Raw genomic sequence first — 25,775 nt, 5'->3', positions numbered from 1 at the left:
AGTACTGTTACTGTAGTTTGAGTTTCACTTGTTCATTGATAACAGCTGTGAGAGGGGCGGGGTCACCGCAGCCCCTCCTTTGTTTTTCCACAGAAGGAACAACGTCACAAGCGGAACGACCATATATGGCCTGACCGTCACTCCTCATATGGACACTGACGTCAAGTCTGATTTTCCTACGCACACTTGGTCGTTTGGGGTTATCCAGTGTTTTTGTGTTAAATGAGGACGTTAAAACAACAACAACCGCCGCTAGTTATTTAGGTTAGATTAAACCTGAGCTTCTCTATGCCACTGCATTACAGCTTCTGTTTTCATGCAGATCACACACTGAAGTAACACATTCCTCTCAATGATTTCCCTTTGGTTGGTGCTTTTTACTTTGAGGAAAAGTGAAATGTTGCACTGATAAAATACCAGAACAAGTTTGAATTGCTTTGTTGCTGCTCTGCTGGGAAATCTACAGCACATGTATCTTTCTTCTCTATGACAGTCTATTACACAGCACAACAAATAAAATCCCTGCCTCAAAATAAAACAGCTGCACGGTGCACTGGATATCATTTTTTCATTAATAATGCTAAATAGTAAAGATGACACATTACAAGGTTCTTTGTAAGAAAACGATGAATCGGAGACGGTTGGTAGACTCAGGAAGCCACGTTGGCTTTTTCTTGGTGACCTTAAAGTTTTTTTTAAAGTTAGAACAGTTATTTGTGTATTTGAGTGACTTCTCTTTTTTGTAGTTTAATCTTTTGGTTTTAAGTCTGTATCCTGATTAAACTGATTCGTTTTTTGAGTGTTAAACTTGCTTTGAAACTTTGATTGTTGCTTATTTAGTTGTGAATATTTAGTGAAACACCTTAGAGTTGAAGTTTTAGGGGCTTAAAGTATATCTCAAGAGCAGTCTTTTTGTGCTTTTACTTGAGTAGTTTTCAATACAAGTTGTCTCAATTCTAAATATGTAATATTTAAGTCCAGTAATTCTAAATGAGTAGGATATTGTAGATTTCTTTCCACCACTGCATAACATTGTCCTGTAATCTACAGAAAAACATAATTTATGTACAGTGTGTAGTGTGGGACCATTTATATCAAAGTTTAATCTGATATCTTTGTCCCAATTTCCTCACAACCCACGTTCAAATTACTCTGCCTTCCCACGTACGTCTCCCACTCAAACCTCTGACTCCACTTTCTTCACGTTCCCACTTCCCTTCTTTCCCTCACCGCTGCCTGCTGGCCCCTCAGCAGCACTCCCACTTTGTCATGCTCTCCCCCTGCTGAGGCTGCAAAGTCACTCCACACACACACACACACACACACACACACACACACACACACACACACACACACACACACACACACACACACACACACACACACATATGCACAGAAAAACACTTTGGTACACAGTACATCATGGCTGTCAGCAGAGCCGCTGAGCATGCATTTACTGTAGCCTCAATCTGCACTTTGGGCTTGAACACACACGTATAAACCCACAGCGAAGTGATGAGGTCTATTGAGTTGGACGAGTGTGACGTGTCTCTGTGTGAGGGAGTCTTAAAGAATGGTTTCTTTTTTTAACATTCGCCCCCATCTCAGCAGCTAGACAGGAAAAAGCACCGTACATACATCCTGTCACCATCCATGCAGGCCTCAACATCCACACACACACACACACACACACACACACACACACACACACACACACACACACTGTATCATCACAACCCAAGCTACATTTGTCATAACTCATAACCCAAACTGACTAAACCTGATGTTTATCAGAAATTACCCTAAAAAACCTGAGCACTGATTGATTTCAGAGGTGACTTATTTACTGTTCCTGGATGTGAAGACTGTTCAGATGTTTCATTATCTTTCCGATGTTAGCACATCAGAGCGTCATGGTTGGCAAGGAATCAGCCAATAATACATCTGGCCTGACACAATGCTGAGAGATGGGTGTGAATTAGCTGTGGTTGATGATGACAACTTTCTACTGTCCTATTGCAGGAAGTTTGACTTTTAATTTGAAAGCAAGCTAGGTGCTGAAAATAGCATAATTTATGAAAGATGAAAAAAGGCAAGCGTGAGCAGAAATATGACGTGACAGAAAGAAGTGACTATCTTTTGAATCAACTTGTGTCATCAAAATCTACAGAGAGCATACTGTAGGCAGACGGAAACAGAATTAAATTCTGGTGATCGTGTTGCAAGAAAACGGTGACATTATAAGTAATGGAAAAATGTGCCCTTATTCAGTCTCTCTGAATGAATATATAGATACATAAACATTTAATGAAACCCTGATGAAAACATCTGCTGCTATCTTTTACCCCGCCACGTCTCCCCCCCTCCTCCCACAGGGGGATTATCCAGGATTAATTGGATGACTGGGGCTTTTAATCTCTGAAAAAAAAAACACTGTAATCCGGGAGATTTACCTCATCCCTTATTCCTCTCATAAACTCCCACCATCACTCCATTCAGGGGGAACGTGACCCTGCTGCGGTGAGATCATTCATGTGTTCTGATGAGCTGGTGCTTAATGTTATGGAAAGTTGACGGTTTCTGGGGGATTTTTAGTGTGTGTGTGTGTGTGTGTGTGTGTGTGTGTGTGTGTGTGTGTATAAGTGTGTGTGTTGCACGCTCTAGTTTTCTTACACCACAAACATTCTTTTTTTCTGAGTGAGATCGTAGTGTTTGATTTACATTTAGACACCCTTTGTGCTTTTCTCACTTATGTGTTATTTCTAGACATGACTTAGCACTTTGTGTTGGGGAATTTATTCAGCCACAGAGAAATAGCCAACATGAAGTGAGTAAAACCTCCCTGGCATTTACTGTATGTGTGTATGCACTGTATACAGTATTTTCATCACACTGTGTTATGTGTGTTTTTTCCCTCCTTCCTCCTTCTGCTCGGCTCCTCAGCGGCTCTCCTCTGACTCATCAGCATTCTACAAAGATCATAAACACAGTAATGCAAATGTTCCAGTCCCAACTTAACACAAACAAATAACAGAAAAACCTGTCCATCTAAGTTAACACTTGTTGATTTTTGTGCTTAAGTAACTGACATAATTTCCTGGAAAAAGTGACATATACTTTTAAAGAAAACAGCTTAATGGCGTAATCGGTTCAATTGTAAACAATAAACTTATTTATGAATCAATTGTAGCTTCATATGATATGACATATACCTAAGCTTCATACATCATTATTCACTCCTCAAACTATGACTACATGACCACTTCCTTCATCTCGCATCTTTTAGTTTGTCATGCCCTCTGACTGTTCCGTGTCACCTCTTTCACATCCACTCCTTCCTGCTAACCTCCACTCCTCTCTTTCTCTCCTCCACCCACTTATATTACTGTCTCTTACCCCAGGACAACTAGGAGGCCTACGCTCGCTGCCAGACTCAAAGCAGTAACCATGACGATGACTGGCACCAGCAGGCCCGCAGTAGGTTGAAAAGGTGAGTAGTTGTCTCCGTGGGGGAGTGAGGGCAGAGTGATCACGGGTCGGTGTGTTTGGTCAGGTAAATGGGAGACTGTAAAGAAGGAGTATGAAAAAAATAGAGAGATGAGCTCTTAGAGTTATAGAACAATATTTGTGTATAGGAAAATATAGAGGCAGGACATTACACCTTTCAGTTTAGAAGTAGTTTTTATGCATCCTCTGATTGGGATTATTTTGTAAGGCAATTTCATTTGCGGTATTCTGTATAGCACATTTCAATACAGTTAAACCTAATATGCTTATTAAAATCCATACAGCAATAAAGAACATGTATGGAAGAAAAGACTACATAAAATACAAGAAAGCTCACACAGCGATTCAAGGAGAAAAACCACCAACACGCAAATATATTGACACACCCTGCCCTCCACCCCACAAATACACACATAGGCAGTAACTAATTATATAATCCTCATGGATATCCTTTAACATGGGCTGGAAGACTAACATTTAAGGAGCACTTGTACACCATGTCATGAACCCTCCTCCTTGAGTCTGTTTCCCTGCCTGACTTTCCTAAACGCACCCTGTTCCTGTTGCCGGGCAACGAGGGCAAAGCAGGGAAACCCAGGATTATCTGTAACTGCCCTCACCTGTGGCTCATCAGTAATCTGCACACCTGGTCCTGATCATCATCTCTACACCATATAAACTGTGACCTGACATCCAATCCCTGCTGGATTGTTAGCCTAACCAGTATGTTGTGTTTGCGTGTCAGCTTAATCCTTTTGATGGTTAGCGTTGCTGCGCTGTTGTTTGTTGCTGAACTGATTCCTGTTCCTTTGTCTGCAGTTTTGCCCGAGAAATTCTCTCCACCTCTACTTGGCAACCTGAACCTCCAACCATATCGAACCACCAAGATTCCTGTTTCCCAGCTCTCCCCTTCCAACCCACTCAGCCCCCATCACCCAGACTCACCTGTCTCCACGTTTGGCATTACCTGTGTTCTTCAATAAATACTCACCTTTTTTTGCCACCTACCTTGTCCTGGTCTGCATTTGGGTTCTGTATCTGAGAAATTGTGACACACCAAGACAGACAGTTGACTAATCTTACAGTTTTATAGCACAAAGTTTTTACAGATCTTAAAGTGTAGTATTTATTGCCAATTATTTAAAGTTGACAACTGTTTATTGGAGTATTTGTTCTCTTATGTGGCAACTATTAAAAAGTGCTAAATTAACTTGGATGGGATGTCTCCTTTTGCCCTTTCAGCATTAAATTGTCCGACCATTTTTCCGTGATGTCATGTCTAAAAGCTGTACTCTACCAGCGAGTAGGAAAGTGACTTGGTAGAAGACGGTTCCACTTTGATCCTGCAGAGAGCAGCGATATGTTCCTTGTTCATCCATATGCAGCTGATTTAAGACCACAGATGAGTCATCTGTCACTACCAAGGCTTTGAAGTCACTATCGATCAGCTGCACACACACACATTAGGAAGTGATAGTTGTAAGTTAGTGGGTATGAGACAGTAAATGTGTCTATTTATGATGATACTGTACAGCTAAATAAGGAACAGAATATAATACAAGGGAAATCAGGAAGTATGAAAAGTGGTTTTAAAGTGATAAGCTGCACATTTGAGAAAGAGCTAGTGATGACAAAAATACCTTTTCAGTTCCTGGCACGCTGGGGGCCCAGGAGTAGTGGTACTCTGGTCTTTCCAACAGAAGACGATGCCATGGAAGGAAACAGTTCAACACTGCCTGGCCTCCCTCCTCAGCCAGCACTGGGTACTCTGGAGAAAGGGTGAAAGGAGAGAAAAAGAGAGATGCTTCATTCATTTGTGTCGGGATAACTTGAATAATCTTTTTCATTAGCCGTGCACATGGACTGGCAGCAGCAGTGCCTCGGATTTACACACGTGTGACAGCATGTGTCCATGTACACTTAAAAGGTGCACTCTCAGTACAGAGAATAGCCTTCACCCACTCACCAACATCATGCACACACATACACACTAACAAATAAATAAAAATATACCACCGCAGTCCAGCTGGCCGGAGGGAGAGGGACAGATGTATATCTTGTAGCGACAAGAGATGCAATCTATTACTCTTTGTTTCAAAAGACCTGAAAACCATAACACACACACACACACACACACACACACACACACACACACACACACACACACACACACACACACGTGTCCTGTAAACATGTACTGAATATATATAAGTACACTTTGTGCAAGGATTTACAGAGGGAAGGATCAGACAGAACAAACTTACCACACTTGTTGGGGCACAATCCTGAGGTAGAGAGAAACAAATTATCTGTAAATAATGCATCTTGTACAAGACACCGACTTATACAAAGTGCCCTGCCTCAAACTGTGCAGAACACCCACTGTTATTCATGCCAATTACCATCACGAATAAATGTGTCCAAGTGTTTTTCTAGGATTTTCCTGCCCTTCTCCAGGATCTGAATAGCTTCAAATGTTACAGATCCTTTAAAAAAAAGGAGCAGGCTTTATCTTAATATATGGTGGACTTTGATCTGATTACAGTGTCATATCTAAATGTATTCAGTGGTATACAAGGGAACACATTTGTTTCTCACCAGTGTGCTTGGTTTTCAAGAAGCGGTCAAATTCACTCTGGTACTCAGTTCTGGCTCTGTACAGAGTGGTGGGATCTGAGCAATGGGAAAGAGACATTCTTTTACAGTTTAGGCATCTCACTTATACTTTAGTTCAGAACAAATAAGGGCCATAGCAGTAAAAGCTTTAATTGCCAAATCATAAAAAAAACTTATAGTTCCCTGACACTATTAAAAAAAGAAAAGAAGTAAAATAAGAGACAAGATATGAAATATAAGATGTATTAGGTAAATTATCAGCATACTCCACACTCATGCCACGTTGTTTCATGCTAAACCCTGTCTTGATCTCACCAATGACTCCCTTTCGCTCCCGGCTGGTCTCTCTGTAGGTCACGTATGCATGATCACAAATCTTTTTCATTTCAATCTGGTTGTTCACAGTGGGAGCAGACAGGACAAAGTCCTCGAGTAGGAGCCTGATCCTGCGGTCACACTGCAGACAGGCCTTGGCTGCAGGGACACAGCAGAGCAGGGACACCAGCACCAGCAGCATTTGCCCTATGTATCCTGAGCTTCCTGCACATCAGGATGAGTCACTTTGTCTCCTGGGATTTTTCACTTAGTGCAAGTTCTGAAACAGAGTTGCCAATTATTACTGCAGCTACAAACATCACTATTACTGTTACTACAACGAAAGATTACCATCTCTGCTACAACCCTGCTGCAATCACCAGACGGTTTCGTTACAGAGAATCTTTGTTATCACCACTCATACAGCTGCTCTTACAGCAGCAGGTACTTTTAATGTTTCTACTGTTACAGTACCACAAGTAATAGTGTAACTCCCATCACTTCTGTTTTTACTTTTAGCATCAGGTCATAATTCCCATTGCCAAATAACCTATAAAAATTGCTGTTGGGTCCATGCTAGCCTTTTTTGTTTTGTTTTCTGGGGCAAGTTTACAGTACAGTATGTATAGTAAAGTCCATCCATCCATCTTCGTCCGCTATATCTGTATAGTAAAGTGTTTTCTGTCAATTTGGTTGTGGTAATTTTATTTAACACAAAAGTATTAAGGATTATGCACACATGTTTAGGGGCTGAAACTAACATTTACTTTGATTATTGATTAGTCTGCATGTTATTCATCACATCAATCAATTATTTAAGGAAAGGTACTGATCCAAGATGGACCCACAGATGGCTGCCTCAGTGTGTTGGTGTGTGCATTGTTTTATATTGTACATATTTTTCTATAGTATTTGTATTGTAATTTGTCTATTCTATATTTATGCTTTATTTTTATTTTCTCTCACTATGTTTATTGTTATGCATTGAAACACCACAGCAAATTCCTTGTATGTAAAAACCTGCTTGACAATAAACCTGATTCTGATTTCACTTTCCCAAAGCTCAAGGTGACATTTTTCTATAACTGGTTCTGTGCGACTACAGTCGAAACCCACAATTATTCAGTTTAATAACACATTAGCCCAGTGTTTCTCAAATGGGGGTATGTGTACCCCTAGGGGTACTTTGGAGGACTGCAGGGTGTACGTGACATTTTTTGCAAAACGTTTTTCAGTTACAAGGCTGTAGTTACTTCTACTGTCTTTTTTTTCTCCAAGTCTGTCAACTTTTTTTGAAGGTTTTGTCTCTTGTTTTGACCTATTCTTGCCTTTCTTCCTTACTTTTTCCTACTGTCTTTTTTTTCTTCAAAGCTTTTGTTTCTTTCTTCAAAGTTTTTGTCACTTTTTTCAAAATTTGTCGCTTATTTGAATTTTTTGTCACTTTTGTCGCCCTAGTGTTGCCTTCCTTAATTCTACTGGTTTTTTTTGTTTTTTTTAAGTTTTTATTACTATTTTCGACCTATGTATGCCTTACTTCATTCTTTCTGCCGTCTTTTTCCAAGGGTTTGTCGCTTATTTAAAAGTTTTTGTCACCTTTTTTCATTAGCATTTAAATGTTTTCCAGGTACAAGGCTGTTGTTTAGTAAATCTATCGTTGACATCGCTGTATTGTTCCTCTTTATAGAGACTTTTTTTTTCTACCAAAAAGTATTCGTGCTGGTTAGGGGGTACATGGCTTAAAAAAACTGTTCAAAGGGGGTACATTATTGAAAAAAGCTTGAGAACCACTGCATTAGACAACAGAAGACTGAAAGTTGTAAATGTTTGGCATTTTTGCTAAAAATTAATTAAACAATGACTTGATTAATTAAAAATTGTTGATTACAGTTCAGTATATCAACTAATCGATTAAAAGATTGATTGCTTTAGCTCTAACCATGTTAACCTAATATAAACAAGAACAAGCTAACTACACTTTGACTCATGACCACTCTAAAAGTCCAAAGGATGAGCTCGTGATTTTGTACTGTAGAGTAGCAAAGTTCCCAACAACATTGCAGTTAAAATTAACTAACTAAAATTACCAAAACCAACTGACACTCACAGTTGGAAATCCAGCTTTGGCTGTCTAACGTTACTTCTCTTACTTCTGCTACTGATTTACAAATACTTTTTCTACTGTTGCTAGTAATGTGCTAATAATATGAACAACAACTAAATAGAATTTCTGCATGGCCAAAAAAGATAAACAAAGATACGAAGGAGCTCCTGCTTTACAATGCTCTTCCGTTGTGTCGTTCAGCAGCTCTCCATTCATTTATAACGTCTTGCTGCCACCCAGTGGTAGAAGGAAGCATGTCACAGTCATAACAACATTATTTGCTCTGGATGATCTCACCCATGTAGCTGGTTTGTTCCATAGACAGTTAAAAACGGGACAGTTGTGCAATCTCGGTGCTAATCCAGGTGTTGATTTGGTACCATGGCATAGACTGTAAAACTAATGTTGGCACCACACAGTCCAGGCCGGTCAGATTCCTCTGTTATTAGCATAGACTGTATATTATTAATAATATAGCTACAGTCTATGGTTATTAGCTAGCTAGCTAACTAACTTAGCGTTAGTCCCTAGACCTACAACCGCAATAGAATGGTCTGTTCACCCTTCAAAGTAGTTAGTAGTTGCAGCTAGGTTCAGGTTAATAAAGGTTAATAAAAAACGATAAAAGATTAAATAACGTTACCACGAAGTGTTTGATATTTGAATTGTTTCCATGGGCAACTGTAGCACTTAAAGTAAAAAGCTGCAGGCAATACTTTTAAAATAATGTTGATAATAGTTACATTTATCTATCTTATCTTTGCCCTGTGGGTTCGAAAATTAAATTTTCTGACGGGAAACAAACTTGAAAGCTCTTGGTAGTTTCTTTTTGGCTACTCACACTACAATTCCCACAAGCCCATGAGTGACAGATAAATGGACGAATCGCTCGTTCCAGGGCAACGGCTCTGTGCTCTGGGTGGGACCATGGAACTTCAAACCGCTCTACGGCTGCGCAGTGGGCTACTGCGCTCACAGCTGTACACATTGACCCCGAAGAGTCAGATGCGGAGGTAAGATAACTCTGTTTTTATGATCACAGCGCTATAAATGACAGTTTTTTTTAATGTATTTTCTAACTTATTTCTGTGTTATTGACATGGCCAACATAGCTTTTAACTGTAAACATGACCATTTTCAAGCCCAATTCGTGACAACCGGGCCGGTTACAGTATAATTCATGTCCCGATGCAGCGTCAATAGTCCTGTCGACGAATGCTTGTGGGTTATCGACCAGCCACTGCCACATAGGACATGTTTGGTCAGTTAGTTACTTTGACACTTTTGTGGAAATTAGGCTACATAAAATCATCTGTTGGCGCTGTGCGTGACCATTATCTAGCAAAGCTTAAGCTAATGTGAACACAAAACAATAACTTAGCAGTCACTATGGAGGAAACGTGTTCCTGGTATGAGCTCGCTGCCCGGTAAGAAAACCTGCATAACCTAAACCCACAGAGTAAAATCTCCTGTGTTGTACCGACCAAAATGGTTATTTGCTGCTGTAACGTTGTACCAAATCAGTAACTGTTAAAGCGTTTTGCATTGCATACATTTGGACTCCATAACCAGCACAATTACAATGATTTCTGGCCACAATGAGGAGGTTAATGTACTAAACAACCAGTAACATTTCACCATCTCCATAAAAGAATACTTTCAGCATGATAAAATAGTGTGTTCATTTTTTTGTTTCCTTAAAAAGCAGTGAGTGCTAATATTCAACTCACGACACAATGTGTCATGGAATTGCTTGTGCCATCAAGGCAGTTTGATTTGGTGCAGTTTTGTCTGTAATTGTACACATAGAGAAGGTAAAAGATCTTTTTTCTAACAGCCTTGAGTACACTGTCTTAAAGAAGAAGTCAAGTAGACAGCAGTCTGTCTGTGAAGGGCTGCTTAAACTACAGGAACACAGTTTTTGCAGAGTATGCATTTGCAAGGTTTCCTTTCCTCCCTGCTGCAATGCCACCAACACTTCATCACAATAAAATAAGAGGGTTGTTCTGGAGGATAAAGATCCCTATTGGGAGGTTAAATATGGTTCTGTTGTGGATGATTGGCCTGTGCTCTTAAAAACTGTAGGCTTGCTGCAGTGCCATTATTTGAGGGCTGCTTAAATAATATTTACTCATGTCCAAGGTGCTCTCACCTGAGAGATCAATGTAATTGAACCATGCTGACATGGTGTCTGTCTTTTCTCTGATCATAGCTTGTTTTTATGGTGTCATTTTGGTTCTGTTACTATTAGTGCCTCCGTGGCTACAGAGCCACCTACCTACCATTTACCAGATTAAAGCTTCTGTGCTCTCTCTCTGCTGGACGCTGCTGCTGCTGCTGCTGCTGAACTATGCTGCAGGAGACACTTAACAGAAAGTGCACACAGTACAGTAACGTATAGCTTTATTGGAGAGACTAACCCATTTGGTACACTAGTGTGGTGGTGGTACACATATAGCAGCACTATAAGGACATTTATTTGGAGATGCTTGTGTTTTAAAATATTAACTACTTTTTTTAAAGAATCATTGTACAATACATTGTTTTAGAGAATATAAGGAAACAGAGACCATGCATTGTGGACAGCTCCAAAACTATTTATAACTATAGTTCCTGGAGAATGTCAGTGGTAATAATTAGAACAGGATTGTCAAGCAACACCCTCTGTAACGGGGGTTACATTAGACCACAACATTGGAATTTAACTAGTATGCCTGGCAATATATTATTATTTTACATACACAGTTTGTTTGTGTATTCTCCCATTCTTACTGGACATTAAGGTTGATCAGTGTATGACATGATAATATCTGAAGTGGCTTATTTCTTTTACGTGACATGTTTTACACGTCGGGGCCATGTTTCAACTGAATATTGATCTCTGTTTGCCTATGTCTGTCTCGCAGGTTTGGAAAATCAGCCCTCATTCAGAAATGGAGACTTTGCTAAAAATTGTCAGGTAGACATCAGGCTTTCCTTCATCTCCACTACTGCCAGTGTGCAGTAGATATCTTCCATTTTCACAGACACTGACAGCAAGTTAACTACAGCTGTTCACTCGTGCCACTCCCCCTCCAAACTTGCTTCCCTACACACCTCACTGCCTTAAGTCTTCAGTATGTATCATATTGTCCCGGTGGCTCCTGGGGAGCAGCAGACGGCCGGGGGAACTGGTGGTTCTGCACTGAAGAAGAAACTGGCTCGTGAAGGTCGGCCCCTGGTGATGGCAGGCATGTTAGGCTGTGTGTTGGTGCTGGCTGCAGTGGTTGCCTGGTGCTACTACTCCGCGTCCCTCCGTAAAGCCCGGTTGCTGAAGGCTGAGCTGTTGGACCTGAACAAGGACGGTTTTATTATTCATAACCAGACGGGGGCTGTCATCTTCAGTATGACCTTCAGGTGGGTTCATTGTCGGGATTACTTTTATTATACTGTAGATTAATCTGTTTATTATTGTCTTGAGTCTTCTTTTTGTCTATAAAATGTGAAAAACAAATTACAAATACTCATCAGAATTTTTTCAGAGACCAAGGTGACATTTTTCAAATTGCTAAGTTTGCCTAACCAACAGTTCACAACCCAAAGATATTGAATTTGCAATGAAATAAAACCAATAAAAGCATAAAATGCAAAGATTTCGTAAGCTGGTACCGGAGACTCTGCTTGGAAATTATCGAAATAATTGCAGATTCATTTTTTGTCAATCAAATGACAAGTTCAGCTTTACTATTAAGTATGGGAGATGTGGAGACATTTCAGAGCAATCAAAATACAGAGTGACCAAAAAAAAAAAAAAAGCAACGTGAACTCCCCTAATAAACACTTGTGTGTGTGCTTGTGAAACTAACAGCCAGTAAATCTTGGTTGTTGTTACATATATCCTTTTTTGTTTGGCCTCAACACGGTTGTTCTTCTTTGTGTGCTGAGCCGTACTAAAAAGCTGCCGGTCTGCAAATGTGTGTTTGGATAATGGAAAGCCACACAAGGCAGACACATGATTACACCCTTAGGGAAAACTGATTTAGTAGGACATGCTTTAACAGCAGAGCTCACATCGATAGAAATAGCTTAGTACAATCCCTGCACTTGGAGTAAAATAGAGTAATAGTATGGAGCAAACAATAACTTTCTGTATTGTGATTACATTTCTTCTCTGTTGTAGTAATTTTATAGTCTAATACTTATTATATAGGCTTATAATACTTAGTGCGGTGCTTAACAAGGTCATTTATATATTCTTCCCCTCTGTTGATGCTCTCTTCCAGGTCTGGCACTCTGGATCTGGACTCCTGCTCAAAGGAGGGAAATATTCTGAGCTGCACTCAGTCAGATAGTGGCAAGCTCAACTTCTTCATCCAGACGGTTCAAACAAAAGACACAGTGATGTGTTACCGTGTTCGCTGGGAGGAGCTGCAAAATAAGCGCTCAGTGGAGCACGCCATGGCCTATAACGACTCTTATTGGTATGGAGGGGCAGAGACGGCAACACAGTACTGGCCTATCAGGATGCAGGGCGAGAAGGAGCCGCAGCCTTTCATCACCAGTGATGTCTACTTGAATCGGAATGCTTTTGGGGGAATCTTAGAACGCTATTGGCTGTCTTCAAATGCGACCGCCATCAAGATTAATGACTCGGTACCTTTTCATTTGGGCTGGTCAGAGAAGGACAGGACACTGAGGTTCCAGGCCCGATACCAGGACTCTCCCTTCAGACCCCCAGAGGGTCAGCAGGCCTTACCTGAACTCAGCTATAGAGTGTGTGTGGGGTCAGATGTTACTTCTATTCACAAATACATGGTAAGTAAAGACATACTGTGGATTTTGTTTTGATGGTAAGAGCACAATCACCAATTGTATTTCCTTTATAACTTTAATTATTCACATAAGTGCAGGTTAGTTAAGTGTCTTGAAGTTAAAACTTAGTATGCGTTTAAACTAGCCTCAGTATGATAAAATAAGTAAAGTCAAAGTCTGAAGCATTGCTTGTTGGGATGTTTTGGGTCAGGTAGGAATTATTTACATTTGGATACGCACCAAATAACTGCACAAGAACACTTAAAGGTGCATGTGTTCTCTTCCAGGCAAATTGTGAGTGAAGATGACAGGAAATGCCAGAGCAAAGTTGTAGTATTGGCTTGATGTTCATCTAAATCGTACATTTTATAGACTTAGATGATTACTTCATTAATCAAAACAAACAATAGATTAAATCAACAAAAAAATGGTCAGTTGCTAGGCAAGGCAAGGCAGCTTTATTTGTATAGCACATTTCAGCAACAGGGCAATTCAAAGTGCTTTACATAAAACATTAAAGAGCAGGTAAAAATGATTAAAAAATAAATAAATTTCTCCGACCACAGGTCCTTTTGGCTCCGGTTACTTGGTGTTTTCATTATCCATTACAAGATTAGCCTGGCTCCGCCCTCCTACCTACTTCCGCTCAATTTTCATTTCCCTTCAGCACTCCGTCTGGGTTTGCGGTATATTCTTGGGTTTTCTCTGGTCAAATATTTGTAGGTCCAATCAGCGAAAAGAGGGAGTGGCTGAGAACGATGACGTTGAGGACGTGCACTAGAAAGATGCGAGCGAAGCCATTCGGTCCGTTGTGGCAGCAATGCTGCCGAATATCCAGAAGTTAAAGCACGAGCAAGAACAATCTTTGCTGAGTTTTGTTGGTGGCCATGATGTTGTGGCCCTCCTCCCCACGGGGTTCGGGAAAAGTTTGATTTTCCAGCTCGCTCCGTTAGTGGTGAAGGAGTTGGCTAAAGCTAACTATAAGCCGATAGTTGTTGTCGGTCTCCCCTCTTGTTGCACATGCGCATGACATACGTCACGACCAAACGTTAGCGATTGGTTATAGCAGATCCAGAGTGGCTCTGGGCAGATCCAATAGTTTTAAACTTCAACAGAGTACCGGCCTTCAAGGAAGTTAACACTTGTCAATGGAGAGAGGCCAGACTCTCTGTACAAATGAAATGTACGAGAGTCTGGTAGGACCAGGCTATTACAAGATTGCAGTAGTTCTACTTTTCACTACGATGTAGCTGTCGCTACAAAGCTTAGTTTAATCTCGGTAAACCTTGCTAAATCTGGGACAGTTCAGTCTGTCTCTTGATAAATTCACCGAAATATCTGACAAGTTCACAGACGTTGTCTTTCTTATTGACCTAGTTCACAGACTAAATCTGACAAGTTCACAGACGTGATCCTTGTATGGATAATCTATTGTCACAACCGTGTTTTTTGAGAGGTAATATTTCAGAAATATGGCCGTTAGCTCTCATAGCCGGAGGACATTTTTTTTCTCTTCCTCCTCTAAATCCTGTTTTTAATCTATGTCACACCCGCGTAATTCTCAGAAATATGTCCGTTATCTGTTCAAAAATACCACTAGATAAAAGACAAGAATAAAATTGACAGTGCAGTATAAGAAATTAAAAAACTGAGATAAAATACGCGAATAAAAGTTACAGTGCAGTATAAGAAATTAAAAAACAGAGATAAAATACGCGAATAAAAGTTACAGTGCAGTATAAGAAATTAAAAAACAGAGATAAAATACGCAAATAAAAGTTACAGTGCAGTATAAGAAATTAAACATTAAAGAGCAGTTATAGAATGTCATACAGTGTCATCAATGCAACTTCAGTATAACAAATGAACAGTTATTTAAAGAAAGGCAACATCAAACAGATAGGTCTTTAGCTTTGATTTAAAAGAACTGAGAGTTGCTGCGGACCTGCAGTTTTCTGGGATTTTGTTCCAGATATGTGGAGCATAAAAACTGAACGCTGCGTCCCCCTGTTTAGTTCTGACTCTGGGGACAACGAGCAGAACTGTCCCAGACGACCTGAGAGGTGTGGGTGGGTCATAGTGTAGTAGCAGATCAGAAATGTATTTTGGCCCTAAATCATTTAGTGATTTATAAACCAGCAAAATTATTTTGAAATCAATTCTTTGAGGCACTGGAAGCCAGTGTAGAGACTTCAGTACTGGAGTGATGTGATCCACTTTCTTGGTCTTAGTGAGGACTCGAGCAGCAGCGTTCTGAATCAGCTGCAGCTGTCTGATTGAATTTTTAGGGAGACCTGTAAAGACTCCGTTACAGTAGTCAAGTCTACTGAAGATAAAAGCATGGACAAGTTTTTCCAAATCCTGCTGAGACATAAGTCCTTTAACTCTTGATATCTTTTTAAGGTGGTAACAGGCTGACTTTGTAATTGTCTTAATGTGGCTGTTAAAATTCAGATCTGAGTCCATGACTACACCAAGATTTCTGGCTTTGTCTGTTGTTTTTAACATTGTCGTTTGAAGCTGAGTGCTGACTTTTAATCGTTCCTCTTTTGCTCCAAAAACAACCACCTCAGTTTTTTCTTCATTTAATTTAAGAAAATTCTGGCACATCCAGTCGTTAATTTGTTCAATGCACTTAGTCAGTTGTTGTATTGGACTATAGTCCCCTGGCGTTAAGATTATATAAATTTGTGTGTCATCCGCATAACTATGGTAACTTATTTTATTGTTTTCCATTATTTGAGCTAGTGGAAGCATGTAGCTGTTAAACAGAAGAGGCCCCAGAACTGAGCCTTGGGGAACTCCGCACGTCATATTTGTATGCTCAGATGTATAATTACCTATAGGCACAAAGCAGTCCCCTATTCTTTAAATAAGACTCAAACCACTTTAGTACTGAGCCAGAAATGCCAACCCAGTTTTCCAATCGGTCTAGTAATATGTCATGGTCGACTGTATCAAATGCAGCACTGAGATCAAAGTCAAAGTTGTTTATTTCATCCATAAAAATGGAAATTACAGTGCTCATACCCGCCTAATACAATACAATAAATACAATACATAAATACATTACAAAATTTATAAAAATGTATGTTTAAAGTGCTTGTTGTGCTGTCTGATTAAGGTATAAAAGAGAGAGCATACCGCTTAGTTTGTGTCACAGGAGGCCCTAGCCTACCACTACGTTCCATAACTCTGCCAGTCAAATTACCATGAAGAGGGTGACCCGGGTGCCTCGTTATTTTCTGTGTCATTTTTGCCAGACGGTCATCATATACTTGATCCACTGTATTTAACTCTCCTACCATTTTTTCCAACCCTTTTAGTCACTCCATCATTCCTGGCCTTCTCGGTTATCCCAGCATTCCCACCCCAACCCACCACACAGTATCTCCAAACACTACATATCACTGACATAAAAAACATTCTCACCACATCTGTATTCACCTTAAAGGACTGCAACTTCCTCTGTATAGTAATATATCAAGTAATACTATGCAGCATGAAATGTTGCCACTATCTGTGTTTAAGTGGATGTCATTAAAGACTTTAACAAGAGCTTTCTCAGTGCTGTGGTGTGGTTGAAAACCCAACTGGAAGGCATCAAAACTGTTGTTTAGTGACAAGAAAAGGTTGAGTTGTTGAGAAACCGTTTTTTCAATGATTTTACTTAAAAATGGAAGGTTTGATATCGGCCTATATTTGCTCATTAGTGATGTGTCTAGATTGCTCTTTTTTAAGAGTGGCTTAATGACTGCAGTTTTCAGGGCCTGTGGGAAGATACCCGAGAGAAGAGACGTGTTTACAATCTGTAGAAGATCTGTAGCCAAACAATACGAAACATTTTTGAAAAGGCCCGTTGGTAGAATATCAAGGCGGAGGAGGTTTTCAGATGTTGTATAATGTCCTCCAGGTTTTTACAGTTACTCATATGGAATTGGGTCATATTGGAATTTGTTTTGTCACTGTGACAACACATACCCTGTACTCGATATGGAAGCACTGATTGTTTGTCTAATTTTCTGAATTTTGTCTTTGAAGAAGGTGGCAAAATCATTGCAGGCCTTGGTGGATAAAAGTTCAGATGCTACTGGTACTGGAGGGTTTGTTAACCTATCAACAGTAGCAAACAAAGCACGTGAATTATTATTGATTTTGGCAATAATGTCAGAGAAGAAGGACCGCCTTGCATTCCTCAGTTCCAAATTATAAATGCGAAGTCTCTCTTTATAGGTGTTGTAATGGACCTGGAGATTAAATTTTCGCCACCTGCGTTCTGCTTTTAGACACACTCTTTTTTTCCCTTTCTTACCAGTATGACATTTCTCCATAGAGATCTTTTCTTACCAGAGACAGCTTTGACTTTAGAGGGAGCAAAAGCATCAATAACATTTGTAATTTTACAATTGAAATTGTCTACAAGCTCAGTGACTGGAGTGTGGAGGAGAAAAGCTGAATGAATGTTTCACTGGTGTTGTGAGTGATATACCGTTTTCTTATTAACTTTGTTTGGACACTTTTGTGCACAGAGATAGTGCCATTAAAGAAAACACAGGAATGATCAGAGAGAGCAGCATCAGTCACCACAACCTTGGAAATGTTCAAACCCTTCGAGATAATCAAGGCTAGAGTGTGCCCCTTGTTGTGTGTGGGCTCCGTCACATGCTGAGTCAGTCCATAGTTCTCAAAAATACAACGCAGTTCTTTGGTTCCTCTATCCTGGGGGTTGTCAACATGAATGTTGAAATCATCAGCAATAACTACACAGTCAAAGTTAATACAGATTATAGACAGCAGTTCAGTAAAGTCGTCAAAGAAGGATGCACAGTGGCCTATAGATATTTAGAAATATAGCTCGAGGGGAGGACCTTAGCTGAAGAGCCACATATTTAAAAGAAGCAAAGTTTCCATAAGATATTTGAGTACATTGGAATGAGTTATTAAACAAAATGGTGACTCCACCTCCTTTCTTATTCGCTCTATTCTCACTCATAAAACAGAAGTTAGGGGAAGCTGACTCTATAAGAACAGCATCACTGTTATTATGGTCCAACCAGGTTTCAGTTAAAAACATAAAATCAAGATTGTGCTTAATAATAAAATCATTGATTAAAAATGATTTACTCGCCAAAGACCTGACGTTTAGTAAGGCTAGTGTTAGTGTGTTAAAATAATTGTCTGTCTTGTTTTTTGGGACAGGCTGTGGCTGACGAGGAATGGATGCTAAATTTGCTAAGTTGGCAGTTAAGTGCTTATTTTTCTTACTTAGCGGATTCACCATTCTTTTTCTATTGCCTATCACAACATAGATTGAAGAAGAATTTAATACACAGGGCCCAGGCTTGTCCTGGAAAGAGTCATGAGTGCCACTAGGCATGCAGCCTGGACCCAGCACATATCAGTTAAAGCTTGTTGCATTTTGTACACAAGCATACTTATCAGTCTGGGGAGAAGGAGTTAGTTGCCGTCCTTGAGGGGGCAGAGGTGCCTGGCGTTTTACTTTCAGTGGTTGAGTCAAAATGGGGTCAGTTTAATGATGGGAGAAGGAAGTGGGGCAAACTTGATTCCAGCATCTACCAGCTGCTCCATCTGTTCAGTGAACCCCAACATGTGGCAGGGGGAAACGGGAAAGGATGAGTGGGGAGAGCGATGGATCCTCAAAGTCGTCGGTGTTGGTAAGGGGGTTTGAGGAGTGTTGGGCGGGTGAAAAGGGGGGTTAAGATTTCTCGTCTCCGCTCTGTGGTCTCCCATTCTCCAATCTTTGTTCAGGTGGGGGCTGTGGTGGATCACTGCCGCACTTTGTTGTGTCTTACTCTTGTTTTGATTCATCTTGTCTTGTGTCCTTGGCCGAGGGAGCAGATGTGTGGCGCAGAAAGTAAAGTAGGCTAGCGGTGAACAGCCTTACTCCTGGCTTGTTAAGGAAAAGTCCATCTGCTTTAAAAAGATGTCTGCGGTCCCAGAAGATGTTAAAATTGTCAATGAACCGCAGAGAATGGACGGTACATGCAGATGAAAGCCATTTGTTCAGTGCCAACAGTCTGCTGAATCTCGACTCAAACGATTTAGCACTTCAGACTCTTGCTTTACAACGTCATGTGACCCTATATGCAGTATAATGTTTTTCACAGTTGGGTGTGCTGCCACGATATCCGGGATTCTTTGGGCCAAGTCAGACACCATGTCTTTGGGAAAACAGAGTGTTTTGGTGTTTTTACGTAATCTAGGTCATCAGATGGAGGTCCAGGGTCCTGCTGCAGTGGAGCAAATCTGTTATCCACTTGCATACTCGGTTGTTGGGGAGGCATTTTGGTTCTAATTTCCCCTTTTGCAGCTGTCCACGGCTGTGTCCTACTGAGTACAGGGGTTGAAGAGGCACTCTGCCTGGATGATAATGCAGGCCAGCCGTTCATATCACAAATCTCAGGGCGCTGTGCCCTGCCCGTTAGTCGTCCTTCCATTTCCCAGGAAAAAGATTTACTCTTTGGCTTTGCACCAATAATGTTCCAGGGAGGACTACCACTTGTTGATTTATTACCCGTTCCACAGCCCTCCTGTTTCTTTGTAGTCTTGTTGGTGCTAATTAGCCGTGTGTTAGCATACTTTTTTCCATTGTTTTGGGTCCATGGTAAAGTGGTGTCATTCCCACATGATCCGTTCACTTCCACATTTACTTCTAACCGGTGAATTTTGGTTTCCAGAACTGCAATCTTCTGAAGGAGTTTGTAGTAGTCATCCATTGAGTAGGGAGGCACCTTGCTGCTAATTAGCTTTAGCTAAGTACCACGTTTCCAGTCACTGTAGGACAGGCTTGAACTATTGGTAGGCCACGCTCACACAGAAAAATGTTAAAATATGGCAATAGCCTACTATGTCTACAAAAAATGTATAGTCCAGTGATTTAGTAGTATCCAAGAGCCACTGTTCATAGTTTCTCTCAGAGGAAAAGCAAGATTATCAGCAGAAATGTGCAAGCAGAGGCAGGAGCAAGCAGCAAAGCGTCTGCACTGTAAGAAGCGTGAAGGCGACACTCACAGTTGCTAAAGTAACAAGCACTTTAATCAGACTAGTTTTGATTCCACACCTCTGCTGACAAAAGTAGTATTTGAAGGAATTGTATGACATTTTGGGAAATATGCTTAATTATTTTCTTACCAAGATTTGGATGAGAAGATTGATATCACTCTCATATTCCTGCATTAAATGGCCGATTAGCTTAGCTTAGCATAAAGACTGGAAGCAATGACTACCTCCGGAGCCAGGCTAGCTGTTCCCCTCCATTTCCAGTCATAATGCTCAGCTAAGCTAACTGGCTGCTTAATATTTAATAGACATAAATGAGAGTGGTGTATATCTTCTCATCTAACTCTTGGCTTGAAAGCGAATAAGTGGAACAAACTTTGTCACTGCATTCTTGGGTGAAAAAACAAAACTGTTGCTGTGAATAGCCCAGTAAAAGTCTCTGCTCTGTATGCCTGTGTTGTCTCCAGGTGCGTCGGTATTTTCCAAAGCCTATCAAGGTCCCATCTCCTGAAGTGTTCAAACAGCCACTGTGGTCCACATGGGCTCTCCACAAGACGGCTGTAACTCAGGAAAAGCTGCTGCGCTACGCCTCTGACATCACTAAGCATGGCTTCACATGCTCCCATCTGGAGCTGGACGACCGCTACACTGCTGACTATGGAGAGTTTGACTTTGACCCGCAGAAGTTCCCCAATGCTAGCGGTATGTTTGACATACTCAGAGAAGACGGATTTCAAGTGTCGCTCTGGACACATCCTTTTATCAACTATGACTCCATTAATTTTGGTGTTGCTGTGGAGAAAGGACTGTTTGTTCGGGAGCCGAGCGGTGAGCTGCCTGCTCTGGTTCGCTGGTGGAACGGCATTGGAGGAATCTTGGACTTTACCAACCCAGAAGCCCGTGAGTGGTATTCCTCACATCTGAGTATGATCAAAACCCGCTATGACGTGACGTCCTTCAAGTTTGGTGCAGGAGAGACAAGCTATCTCCCACGCCAGTTTAGCACCCTGGTCCCACTCTCTGACCCCTCCACCTTCACCCGCTACTACACAGAGATGGCCATCCCATTCAGTGAGCGTGCAGAGCTGAGGGTGGGTTACCAGAGTCAGGACATCTCCTGCTTCTTCAGGATCATTGACAGAGACTCTGTGTGGGGTTATGAGCTTGGCCTCAAGTCCATCATCCCGACCGTTCTGACTATTAGCATTCTGGGCTACCAGTTTGTCTTACCTGATATGATAGGAGGGAATGCATACCCCAACCGCACTGCAGGTATGATACCCATAACATATGACTACAGAGAGTTTTAGAGCGTCCAAAGTTGGCCATCCTAAAGACGCATATTGATCTTTGATGCGGTGTTAGTTTACAGTCTTTGTCTTTGTCTGTTTGTATTTTTAGGTGGTTTAAATGGCAAAAATGTTCTGCCGGACAGAGAGCTGTACATCCGATGGTTGGAGCTGTCTGCTTTCATGCCTGCCATGCAGTTCTCTATACCACCGTGGGCCTATGACAATGAGGTGAGCAAAGTGAAACATTGTTGTATTAGTTGAAAGAGATACATGTTTATTTCCCCAGGTTCTGTTATTTCCTGTGCTTGGAATTAAAACCACTATGAGTAGAATTTTCTGTGGAAATTGCATTTTTTTCAATCGCAACACTGTAGGGCTGGGCGAACTATCGATATTTTGGCTTATATCCATATATTTTCAAACGAGATATGAGATTAGACAATACCGTTCACGTCGATATGGTTTAATGTTGTGTTACATCCAATTTTCAATCAAGTTCAAGCCACGACGATAAACCCGAAGAGCAGTATTACTGGATGCAACTAACTTCAGTCCTATGAGTAACACAGTGTGTGAGATAGCGCCTGCTTGACCCGAGCGAGCGATGTGACCCATGGCCACATTATCATAGTTCATAAAGAAATGCAGCTCTGTGATGATACAGACGTTTAATACACAAGACGTCGGTAATGCCGCTGACCTGCCGAAGCGCATTCAACCCGCACTGGACCCGTTCATAATCAATCAGTCACTCAGAATCCAGTCTGCAGTGTAGTTCAGACACTTCACTGATAAACCAGAGAACTCTACAGTAATAATTGGCATTATAAGAACGTTTTTGTATCATACACTTCAGTCTTCTCTCTCTCTCTCTTTCTTTCTTTCTTTCTCTCTTTCTTTACCTCTTTTAATCGGCTTTCTCAGAGATAGGCCAGCTTTTTTTTTTTTTTAATATAGGCTATTTGGGATAATTTTCTATTTACATATGTTGCATCTGTATATTTACTAACAGGAAAGGAAACCCTGTCTTTGTATTTTATCTTGATACAGTTTACTGTACAGATACTGTTTTAATAGAAGTGCTTATGTGTGGCTTTAGCCAACTTTGCAAAAAAATACCAAGATATATATTGTGTATTGCCATTCAGCCGAAAAATATTGAGATATATTTGGTCCATATCGCCCAGCCCTATAACACTGTAGAACGGCCTCTGATTTTATTTTTACTTTATTACATTTAGAAAAGGTACGTTTCATGCCTAAGTTGTTTTTTTATTAGGAAAGCATGATAACCAATGTATACATTTGCTAGATGAGTACGTAGTATAAATGTATATAAATGAAGAAAACCACCCACACACGTGTCTTAATTAGCCAGCTGCCATGCTTCACTGTGATGCTAAAACTGTATCTTTGTGCGTTCATCTGCAGGTGGTACAGATAGCGCAGAAGTTCACAGAGCTCCATGAAACTCTGGTGGCCCCAAGAGTTCTCGAACTTGCAGGCGAGGTTCTCAAAACAGGAGACCCGATCATAAGACCCCTCTGGTGGATCGCCAACGTTGACGAGGCAGCCTACAAGATCGACTCCCAGTTCCTGATCGGGGATGATCTGATGGTGGCTCCGGTGTTGGAGCCAGGAAAGCAGGAGAGGGACATCTACCTGCCTGCAGGACGATGGAGAAGCTACAAGGGGGAACATTTTGATAAAGGCCCAATGTACCTCACTGACTATCCTGTGGACCTGGACGAGATAGCTTTCTTTACAAGGGTTTACTGAAGACATTAAAGAGACATAAACTCACACACACATACTGTATGCACATGTATATGGGAAATGTCAACTAGGGGATCTGCTTCCATAGCAGAGTGTGATTTTTGGTAAAGGTGAACCTCATGTCTCTTCTGACCTGCTCTTTCTTCGAACTTCTACCTGCAGATTATATCCATCCGCCCAAAGAATTAGAATGAAACTTGTGTTCACTTCTGATTCTCTTGCTCCATCCTTAAGCTGATCCTCATCCTCATGTGCCTTCCACGCTCAATGGTGTTTTAATCCCCCACCGTCAACTTCAAGGCAGCGCTGCGACCGTCGACTTCAAGGCATCTAACCCTAACCCTTGCCTAACCCTAGTGCCTTCCATGCAGCGCTGCCTGGAAGATGAAGTTGGGGGCTTAAAACACCAAAAAAGATCTCTGATTGTATCGTCACTGCAGTCTTCCACCTAATGGACTACTAGATTACAAATGTTCTTCAAAGCCTACAGCTAGAATGGTTTTGGTTTTTAGGGTAATATGTCTTATATGTGGCTTGACAGGGTTTGGCACTGAACCGGCAATAAATTTGCACTCCGAGTTGGACAGATACACTCTTGCTCAGAGGAATAATAGTAATAATAATGTATACTTTAATCAAGCCTGCAAGAGGAATTTCAAATTTTCACACTGTTAACACACACACACACACACACACAGGCCCAAATAAACAAATGGGACCTATACACATGCATTATGTTTGGAAACATGTCAGGGTGAGGGGGCTGCCTCATAGAATGGCGCTCTGAACAGTTGGGGGGGTTGGTGCCTTGTTCAAGGGCACCTCGGCAGTGCCCAGAAGGCAAACTGGCACCACTCCATCTACAAGTCCACACTCGGTACTTGGTCCATGCACTTTATGTCACCATAGCAACTGCTGTATTGTGGAAAACGTTCTCAACTATGTTTAAGCAAACATGCATTAATTAGCATTGCACTGACAACATGGGACAATTGTCAGGCACTTTCTCTTTATGTTTATGAACTTTTTTTCGTTTGATTTGGAGGATAGTATTTGAGTGTATAAACAGTAAATTCAAGTGACTGGTTTTAAATGTATGTTACTTGTCATGATCAACAGACATTTTATATTTTTAAGACAACATTCCTTGACCTGTTGTGCCATTCTGTCATTTCAGTGCCAGAATCTACTGATTTATGCTTTTTCATCTGTACAAGTTAAATTCACAACTCAGGGTAGATTTAAAAGAAAAACATTTCTTATGTTGTAATTTTGTTGGTCCACAGCACGAAATAGATTAATGACACTAATGCAACTGGTTTGCCTTGTACTGTAAGACAGGCGTTATCCTCAAAGATGCCATATTACAATGTGCCGTCCATGTCTTCCTTGTGACTTTATTTGCCTCATCAGCTGAACTTAGCTATGCCATCCTTAGCACAAAGAACCAGTAGAGTGATGAAACTCTCACCTCTGCACACAGTGATATGCTTGATGCTTTGCACCTTTTACGCTTTTAAGCGCTGACATTACAAAGTTCTTGAGGATCTGCCATCTGAATACACGTGTGTCTGCTCTTAGACAGTGATTTCTGCCATAAAAGTAAAGCACACCACTGGTTAAGTTATCAAAATGCCTTGCCTGCGTAATAAAAACAAAATGTACTAGCTAGAGTCAGCACTGTTTATGAAATGTTTCAGTCACAATATATAGAATTGTTATGGAATTAGCGCATCTTTCAAATTATTGATATGTATATATGTTGAAAAATGAAACAATTTCTGTAAATTGGAAGTCTTTGTGTTGCTTTCTTTTTGCATTCCTGATACTACCACCAGATGTTGCCAAAGTCATAAATGCTCAAATCGTACACACAGTAGCTTTAAGTGGTAAGTTAGATGGGAAAAAAAGCATCATTTTTGGAATAATATTACCAGTATGTTTTTGTGAGAAAAACATGTTTAAAGGGATTTTGTCAAAACACTAAATAAATGAATTGGCCAATATTTTACTGGAGGAGACTTGGTGAAATCCATCTGGGTATTTCCATTTTGACACAAGAGAGTTAGAGATGTGTTTCTTAATTGAATGACTGGTAATGTTAACAGCCTTTGTATTGCAGTGATTAAATACTTTCTGAATTAAAACCAAAACCAAATAGTTATTTCACTTTCTCTATACACACAGTATGTTTGTTCTTGTGTAAAAAGCTTGACATCCATATGTTTAATTACCCTAAACACAACTATGTAATCCTTACAATGAGTTGAAAACATGATCACCAAAACTAAAGTCAAAAAGTGTTCTCATGACAACAATATGCTTCATTTTACACAGATTGTTCAATAAATGCTTCT

General features: G+C 40.6%; 2 protein-coding genes across 3 annotated transcripts; one reads left to right on the top strand and one right to left on the bottom strand.

Moving 5' to 3' along the window:
• Positions 1-123: 123 nt before the first annotated feature.
• izumo1 (izumo sperm-oocyte fusion 1) lies at positions 124-9,392 on the bottom strand. 2 transcript variants are annotated; one of them, XM_078251082.1, is made up of 10 exons: positions 8,837-9,392; positions 6,439-6,718; positions 6,106-6,180; positions 5,910-5,993; positions 5,772-5,792; positions 5,521-5,610; positions 5,148-5,275; positions 4,805-4,955; positions 3,397-3,565; positions 124-2,969 (listed from the first exon to the last, which is right to left on the bottom strand). In XM_078251082.1, the coding sequence occupies exons 2-10, from the start codon at positions 6,638-6,640 to the stop codon at positions 2,888-2,890; spliced, it is 1,002 nt and encodes a 333-aa protein (XP_078107208.1). In that variant the 5' UTR covers positions 6,641-6,718; positions 8,837-9,392; the 3' UTR covers positions 124-2,887. The 2 variants fall into 2 exon arrangements, with proteins under 2 accessions (XP_078107208.1, XP_078107207.1); XM_078251081.1 differs by lacking the exons at positions 124-2,969; positions 3,397-3,565 and adding an exon at positions 4,458-4,545.
• Positions 9,393-9,450: 58 nt separating this feature from the next.
• LOC144518407 (myogenesis-regulating glycosidase-like) lies at positions 9,451-25,424 on the top strand. The gene is made up of 6 exons (XM_078251079.1): positions 9,451-9,552; positions 11,446-11,935; positions 12,802-13,333; positions 20,818-21,622; positions 21,752-21,870; positions 23,074-25,424. The coding sequence occupies exons 2-6, from the start codon at positions 11,658-11,660 to the stop codon at positions 23,419-23,421; spliced, it is 2,082 nt and encodes a 693-aa protein (XP_078107205.1). The 5' UTR covers positions 9,451-9,552; positions 11,446-11,657; the 3' UTR covers positions 23,422-25,424.
• Positions 25,425-25,775: the final 351 nt, after the last annotated feature.

The sequence above is a fragment of the Sander vitreus genome, chromosome 5 (genome assembly GCF_031162955.1).
Source record: "Sander vitreus isolate 19-12246 chromosome 5, sanVit1, whole genome shotgun sequence".
Lineage (NCBI taxonomy): Eukaryota > Metazoa > Chordata > Actinopteri > Perciformes > Percidae > Sander > Sander vitreus.
Note: the sequence above shows the minus strand (reverse complement) of the source record. Positions and strands in the feature narration are given on the sequence as shown.

What these genes read in the sequence shown, in the direction of transcription:
- izumo1 (XM_078251082.1), bottom strand. Translation starts at nt 6,640, where the DNA reads ATGCTGCTGGTGCTGGTGTCCCTGCTCTGCTGTGTCCCTGCAGCCAAG. An exon ending in GGAGCGAAAGGGAGTCATTG is followed by an intron (nt 6,181 to 6,438) that starts GTGAGATCAAGA and finishes CCCATTGCTCAG; the next exon opens with ATCCCACCACTCTGTACAGA. An exon ending in GGCCTCCTAGTTGTCCTGGG is followed by an intron (nt 2,970 to 3,396) that starts GTAAGAGACAGT and finishes TGATCTTTGTAG; the next exon opens with AATGCTGATGAGTCAGAGGA.
- LOC144518407 (XM_078251079.1), top strand. Translation starts at nt 11,658, where the DNA reads ATGTATCATATTGTCCCGGTGGCTCCTGGGGAGCAGCAGACGGCCGGG. An exon ending in ATCTTCAGTATGACCTTCAG is followed by an intron (nt 11,936 to 12,801) that starts GTGGGTTCATTG and finishes GCTCTCTTCCAG; the next exon opens with GTCTGGCACTCTGGATCTGG. An exon ending in CTTCTATTCACAAATACATG is followed by an intron (nt 13,334 to 20,817) that starts GTAAGTAAAGAC and finishes TGTTGTCTCCAG; the next exon opens with GTGCGTCGGTATTTTCCAAA.